This window comes from Balaenoptera borealis (assembly GCF_965194805.1).
Source record: "Balaenoptera borealis genome assembly, chromosome: 16".
Classification (NCBI taxonomy): domain Eukaryota; kingdom Metazoa; phylum Chordata; class Mammalia; order Artiodactyla; family Balaenopteridae; genus Balaenoptera; species Balaenoptera borealis.
Window position 1 is genome coordinate 68055591 of NC_138872.1, and position 20898 is coordinate 68076488.

The 20898-nt window shown below is 42.8% G+C and overlaps 1 protein-coding gene across 4 annotated transcripts in view; it reads right to left on the minus strand.

The window, feature by feature from the left end:
• Window positions 1-13945, minus strand: part of COG7 (component of oligomeric golgi complex 7) — a 78783-nt gene extending 64838 nt beyond the window's left edge. For 2 of the 4 annotated variants that reach the window (XM_082362461.1, XM_082362462.1), the window contains exons 1-4: window positions 13546-13945; window positions 7205-7353; window positions 6781-6897; window positions 5424-5592 (exon numbers count right to left, since the gene is read on the minus strand). In XM_082362461.1, the coding sequence (XP_082218587.1) occupies window positions 5424-5592; window positions 6781-6897; window positions 7205-7353; window positions 13546-13714 (604 nt within the window). In that variant the 5' untranslated portion in view covers window positions 13715-13945. The remainder of the gene's footprint in view (window positions 1-5423; window positions 5593-6780; window positions 6898-7204; window positions 7354-13545) is intronic. The other 2 variants (XM_082362460.1, XM_082362459.1) reach the window with 2 other exon arrangements.
• Window positions 13946-20898: the final 6953 nt, after the last annotated feature.

Here is a 20898-nt window from a genome sequence, read left to right on the forward strand (position 1 = left end):
AAAAAATTAGGAAAATAAATAATGATATGATGAATTAAAAATTAATTAGAAGAACAAAGAGCAGAACACATAATTTAGAAAATGCTATTGATCAAATGGAAGACAGACTTTTGAAAAATAACAGACTATGGAGGAGAGGAGATTGTCGGCAAAGAGCCAAAATAGACCAGAGTGAACATATTATATGTTGAGGGGGGAAAGGAAGAGCTAATGAACAGATAGCTGATGTTCTCAAAAATGAAAAAGAAAATAAATGAAATAGAAGAAAAAGTCTTTTAAGAAAGAAATTTTCTAGGAATGAAGAAAAATATGAATCAGCAAATAAGATACTATGTTCCAGAAAACATTAAAAATTTTCATGGTGAAGCTCATTCATTTACATATGAGTTTTCGTGCCACAACTGCAGAATTAAGCATTTGTGCTAGAGACCATATGTCCCACAAAGCCCAAAAATTTATTATCTGGCCCCTTACAGAAAATGTTTGCCCACCCTATTTTAACTATTCAAGGAAAATAAACTACATACAAAGAAAAAAATAAGCAGGCCAGTCTCATACTGAACATCAGATTATAGTTGGCAGAAGACAAGGAAGCAACATCTCTAGATTTCGGAAGGAAAAATAGTATGAACCAAGATTTCCAAAAGCAGTCATTCTTTTCTACATGGAAAAGCAATAAAAACACATTCTTTACTTAAATACCAAGGATATACATATGATCCCCACGCCCTTCCTAAGGGAAAAAAAAGTCTACTTAAAAACAGAATCCTGCTAATGAAGAGAAGCCTCAAAATAAAGAATTAACAGGGAATTCCCTGGTGGTCCAGTGGTTAGGACTCCACGCTCTGACTGCCGAGGGCCTGGGTTCCACTCCTGGTCAGGGAACTAGGATCCCGCGGGCCACGCAGCGTGGCCAAAAAAAAGAAAAGAAAAGAAAAAAGAATTAACAAATGGGGAAAATGTGGGATGAAAAGTCTGGAAATGAGACTGAATCCATTTAAAAACATGATATTAAGCATAGACAACCATGGCAATTTTTGGTTACAAAACAGTTATATAAAAATAAAATATTATAAAACACAAAAATTGTATAATGTTTACATTTCAGAGAGAAAGCTACATGATAAAAAAAATTATTAATTTGATGGTATACCATGAAGAAAAATTCTAGACTATGCAATATTCTAGAATAGGGCAGGGGGAGGGTGAAGGGTAGGAGACAGGAAGGGGAGTGTAAATGCACTAATTGAGGGAATCATATATTGTTTCATTTACAAGGTTGATAAACTCAGAAAAAAATTTAGTTTATTATTTGAAGTCATAAATCACTAGTAAAACTAAAAACAAGTTATATATCTTTCAAGTTATCCATGAGAAAAAAACACAAAGAAAACAGCAAAATATAGAGATCAAAAGAAACAGAAATATAAAGAAGAAAATATAAAAATAGAAACATGTAAGACTGGAAATTTCTGTTTAAAAAAAAAACCTAAATGGGATAAAGTCACTGATTAAAAAAGAAATACCAGGATTAGATCAAAAAATACAATTCAACTATGTGCCATCTCCAACAGACAAGTCTAAAATAAAACATCTCAGGAAGTTTGAGGGTTAAGACAAAACAGGCAAAGACACAGTAAAGCAAATACAAACAAAAAAGAAGGCAGAGGTCCTCATACTTATACCCAAGCTGAACTGCAGACAGAAAGCCTTCAATGGGGCCATGGCAATATTTGATAAAAATGCTATTTAAATACTAATAGTAAGAAAGAATGAAATGGTCTCAGTTGTTTTTGTGAAGCCAACACAATCATGATACTAAAACCTAACAGAGATATTCACTTACAGGACCTCAATTTAAAAATTTTAAGTAAAATTTCAGGGGAATTCCCTGGGGGTCCAGTGGTTATGACTCTGCGCTTTCACTTCTTTGGGCTCAGGTTCGATCCCTGGTCAGGGAACTAAGATCCCACAAAGCCTCGCAGCATGGCCAAAAAATAAATAAATAAAATATCAGCAAAGATCTAGTAGTGGGGCTTCCCTGGTGGTGCAGTGGTTGAGAATCTGCCTGCCGACGCAGGGGACACGGGTTCGAGCCCTGGTCTGGGAAGATCCCACATGCCGCAGAGCAACTGGGCCCGTGAGCCACAGCTACTGAGCCTGCGCATCTGGAGCTTGTGCTCCGCAACAAGAGAGGCCGCGACAGAGGCCCGCGCACCGCGATGAAGAGTGGCCCCCGCTTGCCGCAACTGGAGAAAGCCCTTGCACAGAAACGAAGACCCAACACAGCCAAAAATAAATATAAATAAATAAAAATAAAAAAATAAAAAAATAAAAAAAAAAACAAAACAAACTTTAAAAAAAAAAAAAAAAAGATCTAGTAGTATATTCACACACACACACACACACACACACACACACACACAGTGAACAAGTAGGGCTTGTTCTTGAATTGTAAGAATGATGTAAAATTAGGAATGCTATTAATATGATTTGCCATATTGGTAGGTCAGAGGAAATAAAAATAACACATTCGATCTTGATAGATGCTAAAAGGCCATTTAATAAAATTTGACAATATTTACCTTTTTAAAATTACCTAACAGGATAGTATCAAGTACTGACTGAGACTTGTTTCTGTCTTTGGAGTTACTGAACAGCACAGGGATTACAAAAGAGATGACTCGCTCCTGGGAACAGACATACACAACTCTCCAGGGCTGAGTTCCAAGAGGGCCGCACTTTGGTGTGACTTCACCACCAGGGCAAGGGAGGCCAAACCTTTGCAGGCCTTGACTATCGAGAGAATTGGAGTGGAAAGAAATCATCTTTGGAGGGAAGACAGTGTTACTGCTCAGAATGAGGAGGTTAAGCTGCTCTCACCCACACTGAAAACTCAACTATCCAGAGGGTCATTCTCCAAGGGTTCTATACTGTAGGGGTACAGGGGTGACTATATGTCCCAGCTGGTCCAGGACAGTCTTGGTTTACACCTGTTGCCCCAGCTGCATTATTGAAAGCACTCCCTTTTCCTCTCAAAAGTGTCCTAGTTTGGGCTTCCCTGGTGGCGCAGTGGTTGAGAATCTGCCTGCCAATGCAGGGGGACACGGGTTCGAGCCCTGATCTGGGAAGATCCCACATGCCGCGGAGAAACTAGGCCCGTGAGCCACAATTACTGAGCCTGCGCGTCTGGAGCCTGTGCTCCGCAGTTGGAGAGGCCGCGATAATGAGAGGCCTGCGCACCACGATGAAGAGTGGCTCCCACTTGCCGCAACTAGAGAGAAAGCCCTCGCACAGAAACGAAGACCCAACACAGCCATAAATAAATAAATTAATTAAATTAAATAAATATTAAAAAAAAAAGTGTCCTAGTTTGATAATAAATTACATGGTCAAACTCAGCATACTGAAATTTTATAATGTTTTTACGTATGATAAGAATTTACATGTGCACTTGTCTGCATATTCATATATAATTATCTAGCTATAGACTTTTCTTAATTATTAAAGCCTAGGCTCACCCATCCTAAAACAAAATAAAACATCAATCAGAACTCTTAAGATATCAGCACTTCTCACTGCTGCATTATTTACAATAGCCAAGATATGTAACCGACTTAAGTGCCCATCAACAGGTGATTGGATAAAGGAGATGCGATATATACAGTGGAATACTACTTAGCCATAAAATAAAAAGATAAAATCTTATCATTTGTGACAAGCATAGACCTTGAGAGTATTATGCTTAGTGAAATAAGTCAGATGGACAAAGACAAATAACGTATGATTTCACTCAAATGTGGAATATAAAAAACAAACAAAATAAATGAAAAACCCAAACCAAATAAAAACAAACACTTAGATACAGAGAAGAGAGTAGTGGTTACCAGAGGGGATGGGGCACCAGGAGGGCGAAACTGGTAAAGGGGATCAACTGTATGGTGATGGACGGAAACTAAATTTTTGGTGGTGAGCATGCTGTAGCGTACACAGAAGTAGAAATATAATGCTGTACACATGACACTTATGTAATGCTATAAACCAATGTTACCTCAATGAAAAAATACATTTTAAACAAACTAGAAAAACAAAGATATCAGAACTTCTTACGATTTAATTTTACCACTGGAAACGTACCATCATATAAACAAAATTGATGCTACATCTCAGAAGCCAAGGGAAGAAAGCATTCTCAGAACAGGAGGGAGTAAAAAACATTGTTAACTGTTGCTGACAATGAGAAACAGAAAAGTAGGGCTTCCCTGGTGGTGCAATGGAGAAGAATCTGCCTGCCAATGCAGGGGACACAGGTTCGATCCCTGGTCTGGGAAGATCCCACGTGCCGCGGAGCAACTAAGCCCGTGCGCCACAACTACTGAGCCTGCGCTCTATGAGACCACGAGCCACAACTACTGAAGCCCGCGTGCCAAAACTACTGAAGCTCGTGCACCTAGAGCCCGTGCTCCGCAACAAGAGAAGCCACTGCAGTGAGAAGCCCGTGCACCACAACGAAGAGCAGGCCCCGCTCACCGCCACTAGAGAAAGCCCGCGTGCAGCAACAAAGACCCAACACAGCCAAAAATAAATAAATAAAATAAAAATTTAAAAAAAGAAAAGAAAAGAAACAGAAAAGTATAAAGTGATATTAGGCCTTGGGGTTTGGTGATGATACAGCTGTTGGAGACCTTCAACAGAACGGGTTCAGGAGAACATTAACCCCAGAGTGGAGGGGCTTGTGTGATATACGAGCAAGAGTGCAGGAAGCAGGGCAGTGGGTACAGACTACATTCTGCCAATGTAAGTAACTGTGAAGGTAAGAAAACAGCTTTACTGCTGCTGCTTCTTGTTTAACCAATAGTTTTGTGGATGAAATGGAAAGGGAGTTAGATAAACTTATTTGTTGAAAAAAATCACTGGAAAATAACACAGCATCATAATGGTCTTGATCAGTGTCAAAACTCATCAAATGGTGCACTTAAGATTTGTACATTTTTCTAAATGTAAACTTTACCTGAAGAAAAGAAAGAATCATAAACCAACACTGAACTCTAGTTATTGATATGAATGCTAAAGTGCTTAGGAGTGAAGTATACTGATGTCTGCAACTTACTTTGAAATGCATTAAAAAAAATAAGGTGGATGGATAGAGAGGTGAATAGGTGGGTAGATATGTGATAAAGCAAATGTGGCAAATGCTAACGCTAGGATCTAGATGGTGTGTTCACTGATGGTTATTTCAACTTTTCTGTATTTTGAAAAAGTTCATATAAAATGTTGAAGAAAAGACAACCACCATAAAGCTACAGATTGACTTCCAATCTACATAATTTAATCGACATTAAGACATTCTAAAGATTGAAGATTCGGAAAGCCTTACCTTCGTGAAGAGGTGTACAGAGAGATGATAAATGGCCAGCACTCACCTATAGACTGAGATGTGAATGCTGCTACAATCTGGGGGCTGGCCAAGGCCTCCAGCCTGTTCTTCAACGCCTCCAAGTGCACACATTTTTCTGAGTAGTCTGGTGTATCAACAAGCATCATTAGGCTATTCTGCATACCTGTGAGCTTGGCAGAAATCACAGCTATGTCCTATAAAAAGACCAGAATAGAGGATATTTATGTTAAAACACCCCTGCTACTTCAATTAAGAATGGACAGGGCTTCCCTGGTGGCTCAGTGGTTAAGAATCTGCCTGCCAATGCAGGGGACACGGGTATAAACCCTGGTCCGGGAAGATCCCACAAGCCGCAGAGCAACTAAGCCTGTGCGCCACAACTACTGAGCCTGCGCTCTAGAGCCTGCAAGCCACAACTACTGAGCCCGAGCGCCACGACTACTGAAGCCCACGTGCCTAGAGCCCGTGCTCCGCAACAAGAGAAGCCACCACAATGAGAAGCCCACACACCGCAACGAAGAGTAGCCCCAGCTCGCCACAACTAGAGAAAGCCCAGGCACAGCAATGAAGACCCAACGCAGCCAAAAATAATAAATAAAATTTAAAAAAAAAAAAGGTAACAATAACTGACAGAATAATAGATTGTTGACTGAAAAAAAATGTGCGAAGCAGTATTCACAATGCGCTACCATTTGTGGGGGAAAAACAGGGCAAGGAACATATATGTGTGTGCGTTTATCTGGAAGAACAGGCACAAAGCTGACAACATGGTTTGTATTATAGAAGGGAAATTAGGGGATTGGGAGGGTCAGAACTATGAGAAAGACTTATTTTTCACTGTTTATTCCTGTTTACTCAATTTTTCCCATGTGCTTTTAGAACTTTTAAAAAACTTCTTAAAGTTTTTTTTTTAAACAGCAAAAGAGATGATAAATAATTCATTTTGCTTTACAATTGAAAAAAAAAGTTTTTCATAAGATATCATCTTACTCCATCCTTATAACCAGGTATCAAAAATATCACTATTTTCCACACTTTGCTATCCAAGGAGGGTAGAGTAACTTGCTAAGGTCCCACGGTGTGTAGGGCACCCCTGCCCAAGTTCCACACTCCCATATACTCCATTTTCTCTGCCTTTTTAAGCTTTTCCTGAACTCACTTTTGTGACTAAAAGGCTTCAGTCAAGTAGATGATACAAACTAAAGTAGGTGGAAAAACTCAGAGCAGTCTCAGATCGCCCCCAACCTATGCCTGAACATTCCCACACCCGGCTATTTACTAGCCCTTCTGATTGTGAGTGGCATAGCTAGCTCATTTGTTTCTCCAAACCTCAAGTTCCTGCTTAAAGAGATGTCACAACATCCCCTAAACAAGAAACCTACTTGAGTCTTAAATGTCTCCTCGATATCAGCACTCAGTGTGCTCCATTTGTCGGCTTCTTGAAGAGATTCTGCGGCAAGCTGCATTCGGGACTTCACCTGGTCGATTTCTACCAATACCTAGAAGAGAAATGAGGGGTCGAACACTAAAGAAGTGGCAGTTCCATTTCCTCTGCCTTCCATCAGCGACTCGAAACATAAGTATCGTGGCATGCTCCTGCCTTTAGGGAGCCTCTGTACCCCGTACAGCACCGATTACACGGCTAAATTGTTCAGCGGTGCTAAAGAGAGATGAATAAGCTGAAAGAACCGAACAAAAGAGTAGTCTGAGTGCTTGGCAGAATTTTGAGTTAAGGTTGACCTCCCACAAGGAAAGTGAACATCTTCCAAAAACAAGAGTCAACACTTAGGACAGGAGCCAAAATACCTGCATCGACTGAGATGTGTCCTGTTCAAATTTTTTAATGTCCTCCTTGACAAGAATCATTTGTTCTTTCAGAAAAGATGCCTCCTGTTTAAGGGCTTCGACATCACGGAGCACTTTGGGCATGTTCTGAAGGGCCTGGTGACTTGTTTCTGCAGCAAGAACCCAAGAACCAAAGGTGAACATCGGACCACTCACCAGTGAACAATACGAATAAATCAGACAGCAGGAAGCGAATCTTCCCTAAGGCACTACCAACCATGCAGTTTTCTGAGCCTGAGGAAAGTTGCGGGGGGGGGGGGGGGGAGCGTGGGAAGAGGTGCAGAGCTGGCCTCTGCCGGGACCCTGTCCTCCCCAGAATGATGGTGAGGGCCCTGTGAATAAACTGTCAACCCGACCCAACATCAGCTGTCTTCTTACTACAACTCCTTGGTTTTTTTTTTTTTTTTGGTCACACCACATGGCTTGTGGGATCTTAGGTCCCCAACCAGGGATTGAACCTGGACCCCGGCAGTGAAAGCACCGAGTCCTAACCTCTGGACCACCAGGGAACTCCCAAGCAATTTCCTTTTCGAGGAAGAATGGAGGAACGTGACAGTGGTAAATGCCAGCTCTGCACCAGGTGCTTTATATACATTATATCACCTAATGTCCACGGCAGTCATTAGCAGCCACCTCTTACAGATAAGAAAACGAAGTCTCAGAAGAGGTTAAGTAACTTGCCCAAGATTTCAGAACTGAAACCAACGTGTGTCTGGACCCAATGTCTGCTTTCCACAGTCTTTTCAAAATGTAGTCCACAGACCACCAGCATCAGCTGGAATGCAGTTAAAATGCAGGTCCCCAGGCCACCTGCCAGAGATTCTTACTTAAGAATCCTGTTAGAAGATCAAGTAAGATCAAGGAACCTGTATTTTTTTAATAGGCATCCCAAGTGTAGAATAAAATCTGAAAATCCTTGCAGACCCTGATGTGCTATCTGGAAACAGGAGGGTTAACAGCATAACCCTTTAGCCCGTTAAACAGCAATTCGCTGGGGAATCAACCAAAGAAGGCCAGAGCCTTCTGCTCCACCGGTGCATTGAACGGAACCTTAACATCTTGAAGACGCGCTTCAGGAACCTGTTCATCCGGCTCTGCCATAAAATAACCATCTGTCTCCAGCACTGACCTTAAGTTTTAAGAAAACAAAGGCAGAACAAAGATTTCTTCGAGGCACAGAGACTTCACTGATTTTTTTTTTTTTAATTTTACTTTATTTTTGGCTGCATTGGGTCTTCATTGCTGCGCACGGGCTTTCTCTAGTTGCGGTGAGCTGGGACGACTCTTCGTTGCGGTGCGCGGGCTTCTGATCACGGTGGCTTCTCTTGTTGTGGAGCACGGGCTCTAGGCGCACGGGTTTCAGCAGTTGTGGCGCACGGGCTTAGTTGCTCCGCAGCATGCGGGATCTTCCCGGACCAGGGCTCGAACCCGTGTCCCCTGCATTGGCAGGCGGATTCTTAACCACTGTGCCACCAGGGAACAGTGATTTCTACAGCGCTGATTTTTACAGCGCTGTCATGGTCCCAGCCTGGCCCCCTGCCTGCTGAACCTCAGAGTCACTCTTCATGTCTGGCTGGTTCCCTGTGAACCTCTTTTTCCCTCTCCACAGCACAGCCACACACAAGTTTAATTCTTTCTAGTATCCATTTTAAAACTATCACCTCCTGGGAATTCCCTGGCGGTCCAGTGGTTAGAACTCCGCGCTTCCACTGTAGAGGGCTTGGGTTCGATCCCCAGTTGGGGAACTAAGACACCACGAGCCTTGCAGTGTGGCAAAAAAAAAAAAATCAAAACAAACAAACAAACAAACTCTCACCTCCAGTGGTTGCCTCTGGGAGGGTAAGGGCCAAATCTCCCTGTGAAAGCGGAATGGGGCTTCTCCAGAGGTGATGGTAACATTCTACATCTTGATGGGGGGTTGAGTTACACTAGCCGTATACATCTGTCAAAACCCAAACTTATCAGATAAGGTCCCTCCATTTCACCTTATGTAAATTTTATCTAGTAAAAAAAAGAGCCGTAAACAAGTATTGAACTCTATAATGTTTAGGGTTTCAACTGACATGTCTAGGGGTGAAGTGTACTGATGTCTGTAACTTACTCTGAAATACTGATTTATTTTGAAATCAAAAATAAGGTGGACGAATGGATGGAGAGAGGGATGGATAGAACTGTGATAAAGCGAGAATAGCACACTGCTCATTGTAGAATCTAGGTAGTGGGTTATGAATGCTTACTACAAATTCTCTCAACATTGCTGTACACTTGGCACCTCCATCCAGTTGCTCAGTTCAAGAATCTGCCATCATTCTTGATTTTCTTCCCCTCTCATCCCTCATTCCAATCCATCAGCAAGTTCTCCCCTTTTTTCCTCCTAAAAAATACCTTATATCTACCCATCTCTCACCATCTCTAATGCTATAATCTCAGAGGAAGCCACTGTTACCTCTCTTCTGGACTACAGCCATAGTCTCCTGAATGGGGACATAAATCAAAACATCTCATTCCCCTGCTTAAAAATCCTCCAGTACCTTCCCATTACACTAATTTTAAACCAAATCCAAACTCTTTAATGTGACGTTAAAATCCCTGCATGGGGACTTCCCTGGTGGAGCAGTGGTTAAGAATCTGTGCTTCCCCTGCAGGGGGCGCAGGTTTGATCCCTGGTTGGGGAACTAAGATCCTGCGTGCTGTGCACTGCGGCCAAAAAAAAAACAAAACAAAAACAAACCAAAGAGGGACTTCCCTGGTGGCACAGTGGTTAAGAACGCACCTGCCAAGGGCTTCTCTGGTGGCACAGTGGTTAAGAATCCGCCTGCCAATGCAGGGGACATGGGTTCGTGCCCCGGTCCGGGAAGATCCCACATGCCGCGGAGCAACTAGGCCCGTGAGCCACAACTACTGGGCCTGCACGTCTGGAGCCTGTGCTCCGCAACGGGAGAGGCCGCGACAGTGAGAGGCCCGCGCACCGCGATGAAGAGTGGCCCCCGCTCGCCGCAACTGGAGAAAGCCCTCGCACAGAAACGAAGACCCAACACAGCCAAACATAAAAATAAATAAATAAATATTTTTAAAAAATAGGGATTCTCAATCTTTAAAAAAAAAGAACGCGCCTGCCAATGCAGGGGACACAGGTTCGAGCCCTGGTCCGGGAAGATCCCACATGCCGCAGAGCAACTAAGCCCGTGCGCCACAGCTACTGAGCCTACGCTCTAGAGCCCGCAAGCCACAACTACTGAGCCCGCGTGCCACAACTACTGAAGCCTGTGTGCCTAGAGCCCGTGCTCTGCAACAAGAGAAGCCACCGCAATGAGAAGCCCACGCACTGCAACGAAGAGTAGCCCCTGCTCGCCACAACTAGAGAAAGCCCGCGCACAGCAACAAGGACCCAACGCAGCCAAAAATAAATAAATAAATTTATAAAATTAAAAAAAAAAAGAAAACGGGTGGTAATGCCACCCCTGCACCCCACCCCCAATATTTGGAAGTTGGTAGGAATTTTTTAGTTGTTGCTATGGTAGGACATTTAGTGGAAATGACCCAACAATGCTTAATGTCCTACAGTGCTTGGGAGAGTCCTGGGCAATGAAGAAGTGTCCTGGCCAAACTGTTAATAGTGCCCCCTCCCCTTGGCATGATTATCTAATTTAAAAATGACAGTAATCCTTAGAGGTAGGCATAGTTATTATTCCCACTTTATAGTTGTAGAAACTGCGGCTGAGGGCAGTAACTTGCCCAGCATCATGTTGCTAATGAATGGGGAGCCTGGATTTGAATCCAGGCAACTGGTTCCAGATCCCAGGCTCTTTTCCATTATACTTTACTACCTCTCTGGTATTAAAGGGAGAGGGAACATGTAGAGGCATGTGTGTATAAAAAGGCCTAACCAGTCCAGAGAAAGGCGGGAAGTTTAAACAGAGCTTCACCAATAACATCAATAAATATTAGTCATTAGTATTATTATTATTGAAGGATTGCACTTTCATGGGGGGAACTTCTGCTAGAGATAAGGTAGAAAAGTAGATTAGGATCAAATTGTGAAAGGTGTTTTTGCCCATCCTGAAGGTTTGGATCTCATCCCATGGGCAGTGAGAAGCCTTCGGAGGTTTAAAGCTTTATTTTTATGGAAGATGAAACAAGGTCCCAAGTCTGCAGTGAAGAGAAGTTATTGCAGAGGCTGAAACAGGAGTTGTTGAGGAACTCTAATAGGAGGACTGATTTGTTCATTCATTCAGTCAGTGGATATTTATTGGGCACAAACTGTTTTCCAGGGTCTGGAGATACCATGTTGAACAAGATCTATTCTTAGGTTGGAGAGGTTGGCAGGAGCCAGACCATGCAGGGATTATTTATTTATTTACTTAAAAAAATTTTTTGGCTGCATCAGGTCTTAGTTGCGGCACTGGGGTCTTCTTCGTTGAGGCGTGTGGGATATTTTGTTGCGGTGCAGGCTTCCCTCTAGTTGTGGCATTTGGGTTTTCTCTCTCTAGTAGTGGCGCATGGGCTCCTGAGCGCGTGGGCTCTGTAGTTTGCAGCACACAGGCTCTCTCATTGAGGCGCGTGAGCTCAGTAGTTGCAGTGTGCGGGCTTAGTTGCCCCGCAGCATGTGGGATCTTAGTTCCCCGACCAGGGATCGAGCCTGTGTCCTGTGCACTGGAAGGCGGATTTTTTGTTGTTTTTTTTTTTGGCTGCTTTGGGTCTTTGTTGCTGCGCGCGGGTTTTCTCTAGTTTTGGCGAGCGGGGGCTACTCTTCGTTGCGGTGCACGGGCTTCTCATTGTGGTGGCTTCTCTTGTTGCGGAGCACGGGCTCTAGGCGCACGGGCTCAGTAATTGTGGCTCACGGGCTCCAGAGCGCAGGCTCAGTAGTTGTGGCGCACGGGCTTAGTTGCTCTGCGGCATGTGGGATCTTCCCGGACCAGGGATTGAACCCGTGTCCCTTGCATTGACAGGCGGACCAGGGAAGTCCCACCACCCCTGTTGAAAACCACTTAGTTAATACATATAAAGTACTTAAAACAGTGCCTGATGTATACCAAGAATTCAGACATTTGCTATTATATTATTATTCATGTCCTCCCCATCTTTGCCCTGTGAGGTCTTCCTTCAAGGCCTAAAACAGGGAAAAGCCCTTTATGATTCTCCCAGACAAGAGATCATTGCTTCCTTCATCCAGCTCTCAGCTTCTGGTTCTACTCTCAGTAAAGCCACCCTTCATTGTAATTAAACAGTTCATGTATGTTCCCCACAGGGCAGCAAGCTCTAGAAAGGTAAACTTTTCATCCCCAGCACTCATTTCTTGGCAGGTGCATAGTAGATGCTCAATAATTACTAAAAATGCAAAGTACAATAAAGAATCTGCAGTGAAATAAAGCGTCCCCCCACCTCCACCTTTTCTTAAACAGTGGACACATCTATAAAACAAAGTTCTATTTACAGGACCATAAGCTCCCAGTGTGGGCAGTCTGAGCCTCTTTCCCACAGAGCCGAGCAGAGAGACTGGCTGCAGTATGCACTGAATAAACGTACAGTGAATGAAAACCAGGTCGAGGAGTTAATGAAATGGTTCTGGTGTGTTATTTTTTATAATTCACTATTCTGGTTAGTGAATTCGGTACTTAAAAGTCTCCCGTCAGGACAGCCCATCTTCCCACTGACATAAAGATCCACTAAAACAGGGGCGGTGGGGGAGGGTTGGATTGGGAGTTTGGGATTAGCAGATGCAAACTATTACATACAGGATGGATAAACAGCAAGGTCCTACTGTATAGCACAGGGAACTATATTCAAGATCCTGTGATGAACCATAATCGAAAAGAATATGAAAAAGAATGTGTATATATATATAGATATAGATATAGATATATAAACTGAATCACTTTGCTGTACAGTAGAAATTAACACAACATTGTAAATCAACTATACTTCAATAAAATAATTTTTTTAAATCCATTAAAACAATGTTTCCCAGATTTGTCATTCCTATACACCCTCTATATGCTTTTTTGCCAAATGTAAGGATCAGTTGACTATTATTTAATATTCTTAAAATTCACTCTTCTAAGTTTTAAAAGGAAACTTGACAGCACCGCCAGAGGTGGAAAACCAAGATCCCAAGTCCGCAAGTGTTGCAGAGAGACGAGTAGCGGGCTGAGACCTTCTCCTGCATATCCCCGTAAGGACTGCGGGAGAACCTGAGCAGGGCTCGCTCGCTCGCTCTCCATGGGAGGCGCCGACCTTTACTGCCCACTACGTGCAACCCCGGGGGCCCCGGGCCCGTCTGGGAGCTCTGCCCGGCCACTCACCCTCCACGGCGTGGTTCACCTCCTGGATGAACAGCTGCAGCTTCATCACCAGGGTGGCCGCGTGGCTGTCCGCCTTCCCGGCCGCCACCTCCTTGGGGCCAGCCCTGAAGGCCGCGTTGATCCACTCCTTCACGTCGAAGTCTTCGGCAAGGAACTTGGAGAAGTCCATGGCTGCACCGCCGCACCCCAGCGTCCAGGCCTGAAGCGCTGGCTCCGGGCGTCCGCGAGGCTGCAGAAGCGGGCGGCCCTGCGAGAGCACCCGCGCGGGTCTGGGAGGCGGCGGGCCGGGACTGACGGCGCCGCCAACTAGCCTCTCCACAGCCCCTCCGTCAGCTCGCTGATGTGTACGGCTGGGATTGACCCTCGCCGCGCGCCGTACTTCTTCCGGAAGTAGGTACTCGTTACTATAGCGACTGCCTGCCTTCCGGGAAGCGCGGCGGGCTGGCGGCCGGAGGGTGTGGGAGCCTCTTCTACTCTGCTAACTTAAGTGACTTTTGGGCACTTAAATATGTGCTTACGCTAAAGCTCTTACTTGTACGAGCGCACTCAGTCCTCACAGTCCTATGAGTGCTGTTATTCTCCCCCAACTTAAAGAGGAAGAACTGAGGCAGTTAAGCAAGTGGTTCAATGTCACGTAGCTAGAAGGTAGCGCTGTGGGAGCTGAACTCAGCCAAGCCTGCTACTGGAGCCTGAGCTCTTTTTTTTTTTTTTTTTAATAAATTCATTTATTTTATTTTATTTTTGGCTGCTTCGGGTCTTCATTGCTGCTGCGCGGGCTTTCTCTAGTTGCCCGAGCTACTCTTCGCTGTGGTGCCTGGGCGTCTCATCACGGTGGCTTCTCCTGTTGCAGAGCGTGGGCTCTAGGCGCGCGGGCTTCAGTAGTTGTGGCTCACGGGCTCTAGAGCACAGGCTCAGTAGTTGGGGGTGCACGGGCTTCCCGGACCAGGGCTCGAACCCGTGTCCCCTGCATTGGCAAGCGGCTTCTTAACCACTGCGCCACCAGGGAAGCCCATGCCTTCATTTTTGAAGAACAGTTCTGCTGGAAATAGAATTCTTTTCATATTCAGATCATTGAATACGTCATCCCACTGCCTTCTGAACTCTTATTATTTCCAATAAGAAGTCAGCTGTTAATCTATTATGAACCTATTGTATGCAATGAGTCATTTCTCTCTTACAGCTTTCAAGATTTTATCTTCGGCTTTGGTTTTTAAGTTTGGCTCTAATGTGTCTATGTATGGGTTTCTTTGTGTTTATCCTACTTGAAGGTTGTTGAGTTTTACGGATGTGCAGATTAATGTTTTTCAGCAAGTTTGGGAAGGTTTTGGATATTATTTCTTCAAATAACTTTCCTGTCCCTTTCTCTCACTTGTCCTTTTGGGACTCCCATTATGTGTGTGACACCTCATGGTGTCTCACAGATCTCTGCAGCTCTAGTTTTTTTTCTGTTTTTCAGATTGGATAATTTCTACTGACCTATCTTCAGGTTCACTGACTTCTTCTGCCATCCCAAATCTTTTGTTGAGAGGCTCTAGTGAATTCATTTCAATTTATGTACTTTTCAATTCCAGAATTTCCATCTTTTTTATACTGCCTTGCTATTGAGAATCACTGTTTGTCATAGATTCCTATAATTCCTTAAACATGGTTTACTTTGGTTCTTTGAACATATTTATATTAGCTACTTTGAATGCTGATTGTTAAATCCATTGTCTGAAGACTCAGTTTCTATTTACCGCTTTTTCCCTCAGTATGGATCTTTCCTTCCTGTTTCTTTGCACATCTCATAATTTTTTATTGACAACTAGGTATTTTAGATAATATATTGGAGCAACTCTAGATTCTGGACTCCCCAAAGATTGTTCCTGTTATTGTTTGCTTGTTTAGTAGTTTGCCCGAGATAAATTCATGAAATTTCTCCCCTATGGTGTGTAGCTTCTGATGTCTCTATTTTTGTTTTTATTCTGTTTTAAAATCTGACTTCCTGTGTCTACATAGCTTAAAGGCAGTTAATGATCAGACTACAGTTGTACCAAATTTTTTGAGCTAGTAGGGCTTCTGTCCTGTCAGTGGATCTGTGTGTGGGTAAGGGAGCACATTCAAAATATCAGGTCACTTTCAAGTTGGTCCCAGCTTTTCCTTTCCACTGTGCCCCTTTGTGTTTCCTCAGCATGTGAATGCAGCCTCAGTGTCAGCTGGGATTGTGGTTAGCTTGGGCTGTCTCTGGTCCCTGATGTACATGGGCACATCTTCATCAAGGTACATGCTTTTTCTAATGATGACCACAACATCAAACTAGTAGAACTGCTGGCCCTCCCCACTTGCCCACCACAGCAACTGTCACTTCTGCTAACATCATTTCAAAGAAGATATCAATCCTACAGAGTTGGTGCAAGGGAGAGGCTGGATGCAGCCCCAGGGAAGAATGACAGAAACTGCAAATGTTGTTTACCCAAACTTCAGTGGCTTTTCAAGCATAAACACTTCTCAGATTGCCATCTACCTTTACATGATTTCTGTAGCACTGAAATGGTTATTTTTGTCAAATTTTTCTAGCTTTATAGCTAGCCTTTTTGGAGAGAGGACTTGCAAATTTCCTTACTGGGCCATAGCCAAAAGTTCTGCCTCTGAGCCCACACTTTTTGAGACATGCCAAAACTGAGTCACCCTTCCCTAAATGGGCGTAATGCTTGTCCAGGTCACCCAGACTGGCTTCATGTGGGACAGTTTTGCTTCTTACCACGCCTGCCCATGAGGAACTCTCTTATGGACAGGTTGGTAGGAATGGCTGTTGGAAGTGGAAAGAGAGGACACTGAAAGATCTGGGACTGTCATACCAGCCCTAGACTCACTGCCTCTGGGTTCTTAAATTTGGTTAATACATTTCCTTGCTACCCCATGTATAGGGAGGTGTGCCAGCACATCAGAACATGGTACAAACCTTAATAGCCCCTGCCAAAGGTATATAATATTGTTGTCTGGCAGGTGAGTCTGTCCCATAAGCAGAGCACTCAACAGAAAGAAACAGCTGAAAAATAACAGGATATGAGGAAAATGCCCAGTGATCAGAATCAGGTTGCAGCTGCATGTCTGGATCATTGGCATAAACCAGGTTTACCAGAAGAGACTGTGTCTTCCTCCTCAGAGCTAAGATGTGTGGAAGCCTCTCCATTTCTACTAGACAGATTCATAGGTCAGGGAAGAGTCCAGATTGGCTACAGCATAGGACCCATCCATCCATGTGAAGGAACAGAGCACTAGATTCCTTACATGTTTACAGACCTTTACAGATTAAACTTGCTTTCCCTTACACTTCCATTTTAATCCTCACAGCCTTTGGAATCAAGGCGGGTATTATATCTATTTTCCAAAAAGGGAAACTGAGATTCAGATGAGGCCAAGATTGGATGAGGCTATACTATGGAGAACCTTGAATGCTAGGGAAATTGGTTTTACTTAATCCAATGAAATGATCAAAAGGTTGTGATTAGAGAAGTAGTAGGGTCAGATTTGTACTTCAGGGAGACTTACTAGAGTAGCAATGAAGGTTAACGATAAAGCCTTTAGCAGCATGCCTATATTTGGAAGTTTAGGGTGGGAGGAAGAACTGGGGGAAGAATCAGAAGAGTATCAGAAAGCCATGGGACAAGAAAGCATCAGGAGTGTGTGGTGGACACTGCTAGATATCTCCTGATTCTGTTCTGTTCTCCCCAGCGGGGTCCATAGCCTCTCAAGACAAAGACATCTCCCAGCATTCTTTAAAGTTAAGTGTGTCAAAAAAAAATAACACATACACACTACTGTATAAAAAATAGATAATCAACAAGGACCGACTATATAGCACAGGGAACTCTACTCAGTATTATGTAATAACCAATATGGAAAAAGAATCTGAAAAAGAATGGATATATGTATAACTGAATCACTTTGCTATACACCTGAAACTAACACAACATTGTAAACCAAATATACTCCAATATAAAATTAAAATTAAATAAGTAAATGGATAAATTAAAAATTAGCTGTAAAAAAAACCAAAAAACAAAAAGTTAAGTGTGTCCATGTGACTAAGTACTGGCCACTGGGATGTGAGCAGAACTTTCATGTGGGACTTCAAGGAGGTGTTCTTAAAAGAATGACGTGTACACTACTCTCCTTCTTTCCTGCTGGCTGGAATGTGAACGTGATGGCTAGAATTATAACTGTCATCTTGAACCATGAAGTGTTTCTAGGAATTAAGTCACTCACAGCAGGGCAACAGACTGACGGCATCTAGGTGCCTGACCATGGACTGCACACCAGTCCTAGTTTCACTGCCTTTGGGGTTCTTGAGAGTGTTATGGGTTGAATTGTGTCTCCGCCCTGCTGACCCCCCAGAAAAGATACAAATCCTAACCCTAGTCCCTCAGAATGTGACCTTATTTGGCAATAGCATCATTGCAGATGAAACTAGTTAAAATGAGATCTTACGGAAGTAGCGTGAGCCCTTATCCAATATGATCAGTATCTTTACAAGATGGTCATGGGAGACACGCACAGGAAGAACGCCACATGACAATGAAGGCGGAGACTGGAGTGATGCAGCTAAAAGCCAAGGAATGCTAAAGACTGTCGCAGATTACCAGGATTCTCCTGCAGGTTTCAGAGTGAGCATGGCCCTGATTTCAGACTTCTAGCCTCCAGAACTGCCAGATGATAAATTTCTGTTAAGTCACCCAGTTTTGCTCAGGAATGCCAGGAAGCTAATACAGAGATCTAAATATCTTTTAAGCCACTGTTACCTTGAGTTTTTTCCATTTCCTGCAGTTGACCCTAATCTTAACAAATATAGAGAGGATGGTCAGATTTTATCAAATGCAACCCTTTTTGATGTCTCTGCAAATATTAGGTTATTAGTATCCTTAGCAAAATTTCACTGGTTTCCATGAGAGCAGGAGAGGTTTTGAAATGAACATAGTGACGAAATGGAAGTCACCACAAGTTAAGGTAGTAAATTAAAAAAGAGAAATCTCAGATGAGGCAATTTGAGGAGAAATAATAGCACCTACATTTAAAGAGTACCTATCATGTCTGGTATTTTGGTGACCTCATTAAATCCTCACCAAAACCTATTAAGTAGATTTTTACCATTTTTACCATTTAAGAATATAAAAACCAAGGCCGAGTTGCTAAGTGACTTGCCCAAGGTGGCAAGAAAACTAGAAACTTAACCTGACCCCAAAACCCATGCTTGTTTCACTCTACCATGCAGGGCTACCAGAAACAAGGCAGGAGAAAGGGGGAGGATTGCAGGGAACATTCAAGCAGGCTTGGGCCCACAGGAATGGAGCCAGTGGAAGTGAGAGGCTGGAGATACATGGAAACTATCAGCAACTTCATGTGCCAGTTTTAATACAAAGCACTTTCAGCATATGAGTGATTGATACCGTCTTCTGTCAGAAGAGAGGAAAGCAGGGGCTGTTCCTTTTTATTACACAGTTCATACTGATAATGGCATTATCGCCAAGTCATCTATATTGTTACATTAAAAAAAAGCAAAGTGTGGAACAGTTCATTTGTTTAAAAATGCCTAGAATATCTCCAAGGACAGATGAGGAACTAGTAATCAGTTGGTGATTACTAGTCTCCTAGAAGGGTAATCAGTTGGTGGGAAGAATTTCCACCTTTTGTTGTTTTAGTTTTGAAAAACTAACATTGAGAATTAAAAATAATGTTTTTTCAGTTTAGAAAATTCAGATAAATTTTAAAGAAAACAAATCTGTAATTCTATGACCCAAATAGAAACAGTCATACATACATACAAATACCTGAGTTGTTTGGTTTTAAACAGTAGAAAAGATTGCCATAGTGTCTTCCGGTAAACAGATAAATTGTTACAATATCCAATCTCCCCTTCTTCATTAGCCAAGTGTGTGGCACTGTATGCAAATATGACAATTTCTTAGCCTTCTCTGCACCTCCAAGTGGCCATGCTACTAAATAGCCAATAAGATGTGAATGCAAATATCACATAAAATTTCCAGGAAACCTTAAGAACGTCAGCAGTTTTCCTCTATTCCTGGCTCCCCCACTCCCTTCCTGTTGCCTAGAACAGTCAGCAGTTAAAGCTCGTAACATAATGTTGAGGAGCACGTCCTTGGGTGCTGACTTAGGGCTGGCTGGAGCTCTAGGTCCCTAATAACTTTGTGATGCTTATACCACTGTGGACTAAGAATGTCGCTTGCCACTTCCGTAAACAAAGGATGTTGCAGCCATAAAGCCATCAACCACGGCAGCTGCCCCTGTGGTGTACTCTGAGGGGAATCAGAATGGAAAAAAACAAGATACTGGCCCTAGATAGTTAAGACGTGCACCAAAGGAATGATTTCAGAGTCCAGGCTCTTGCATCTTTCCCATACATAGAAAAGCACTAAAATCATTAACTTGAGATGTCTGTTTTTGTGATTAAAAGTAATTTTTTGAAGTTTAGACATGTGGGGGAGAGTGTTGGGTTTTTTTTCCCCAGCAAAAACTCCTATATATCCTGGCTCTTTCCTTACGTTTTTGGAACAGTCCCTCAGAGCTATGAGTGGCTGTATCGCTGGCTACAATTCTCAGTAAGTCTGCCAAATAAAATTCTCAACTTTTAAGTTGCGCATTTTTTTTTCAGTCAACACCACAAATGGTTTGGGACTATTTCTGGCTTTCTTTTCAATGAGAAAATAAACCTTTGTGTTTAAGCCACTGTTGTCATTTCCTTATTAAACATGATGCTGGCTGTTTGATCCTATTAGGAATAAACAATGAATGAGAGAAAATGCCTTTTCTACATCTATTGAGATGATCAAATTGTCCATTTGATCTATCAATGTGGCTGACTGCATTCCCAAAGGCTTTACACAGTGTATTCTTTCAATATGCCACTAGCTTTACTTTATTTATTTTAGCCACGCCACGTGGCTTGCAGGATCTTAGTTCCCTGACCAGGGATCAAACCCGTGCCCCCTGCAGTGGAAGCGCGGAGTCTTAACCACCGGACCGCCAGGGAAGTCCTGCCACTAGCTTTAAAGTTAATATTTTACCTATGCATTCAAAAACAAGAATAGACTAAAAAGTATCTGCTTCAGATTTTGGTGACAGGGTTATGAATTTTAGAATTACATAGTCTTGTTTACAAAATTTAACTGAATGTTTTATAGGAAGTGTTGATTAGTTTCTAAGTATATTGTTACGGATTTCTGCTTTTGACTAGACTTAGACGTAAGGTTTCCAATGTTTTGTTACCTTTCTATCCTTGACATTAACTGCATCTCAGTATTAATTTGAACCTTGCCAAAATTTAAAATATTTGCTTGCATTTATTTCATGAGGTAA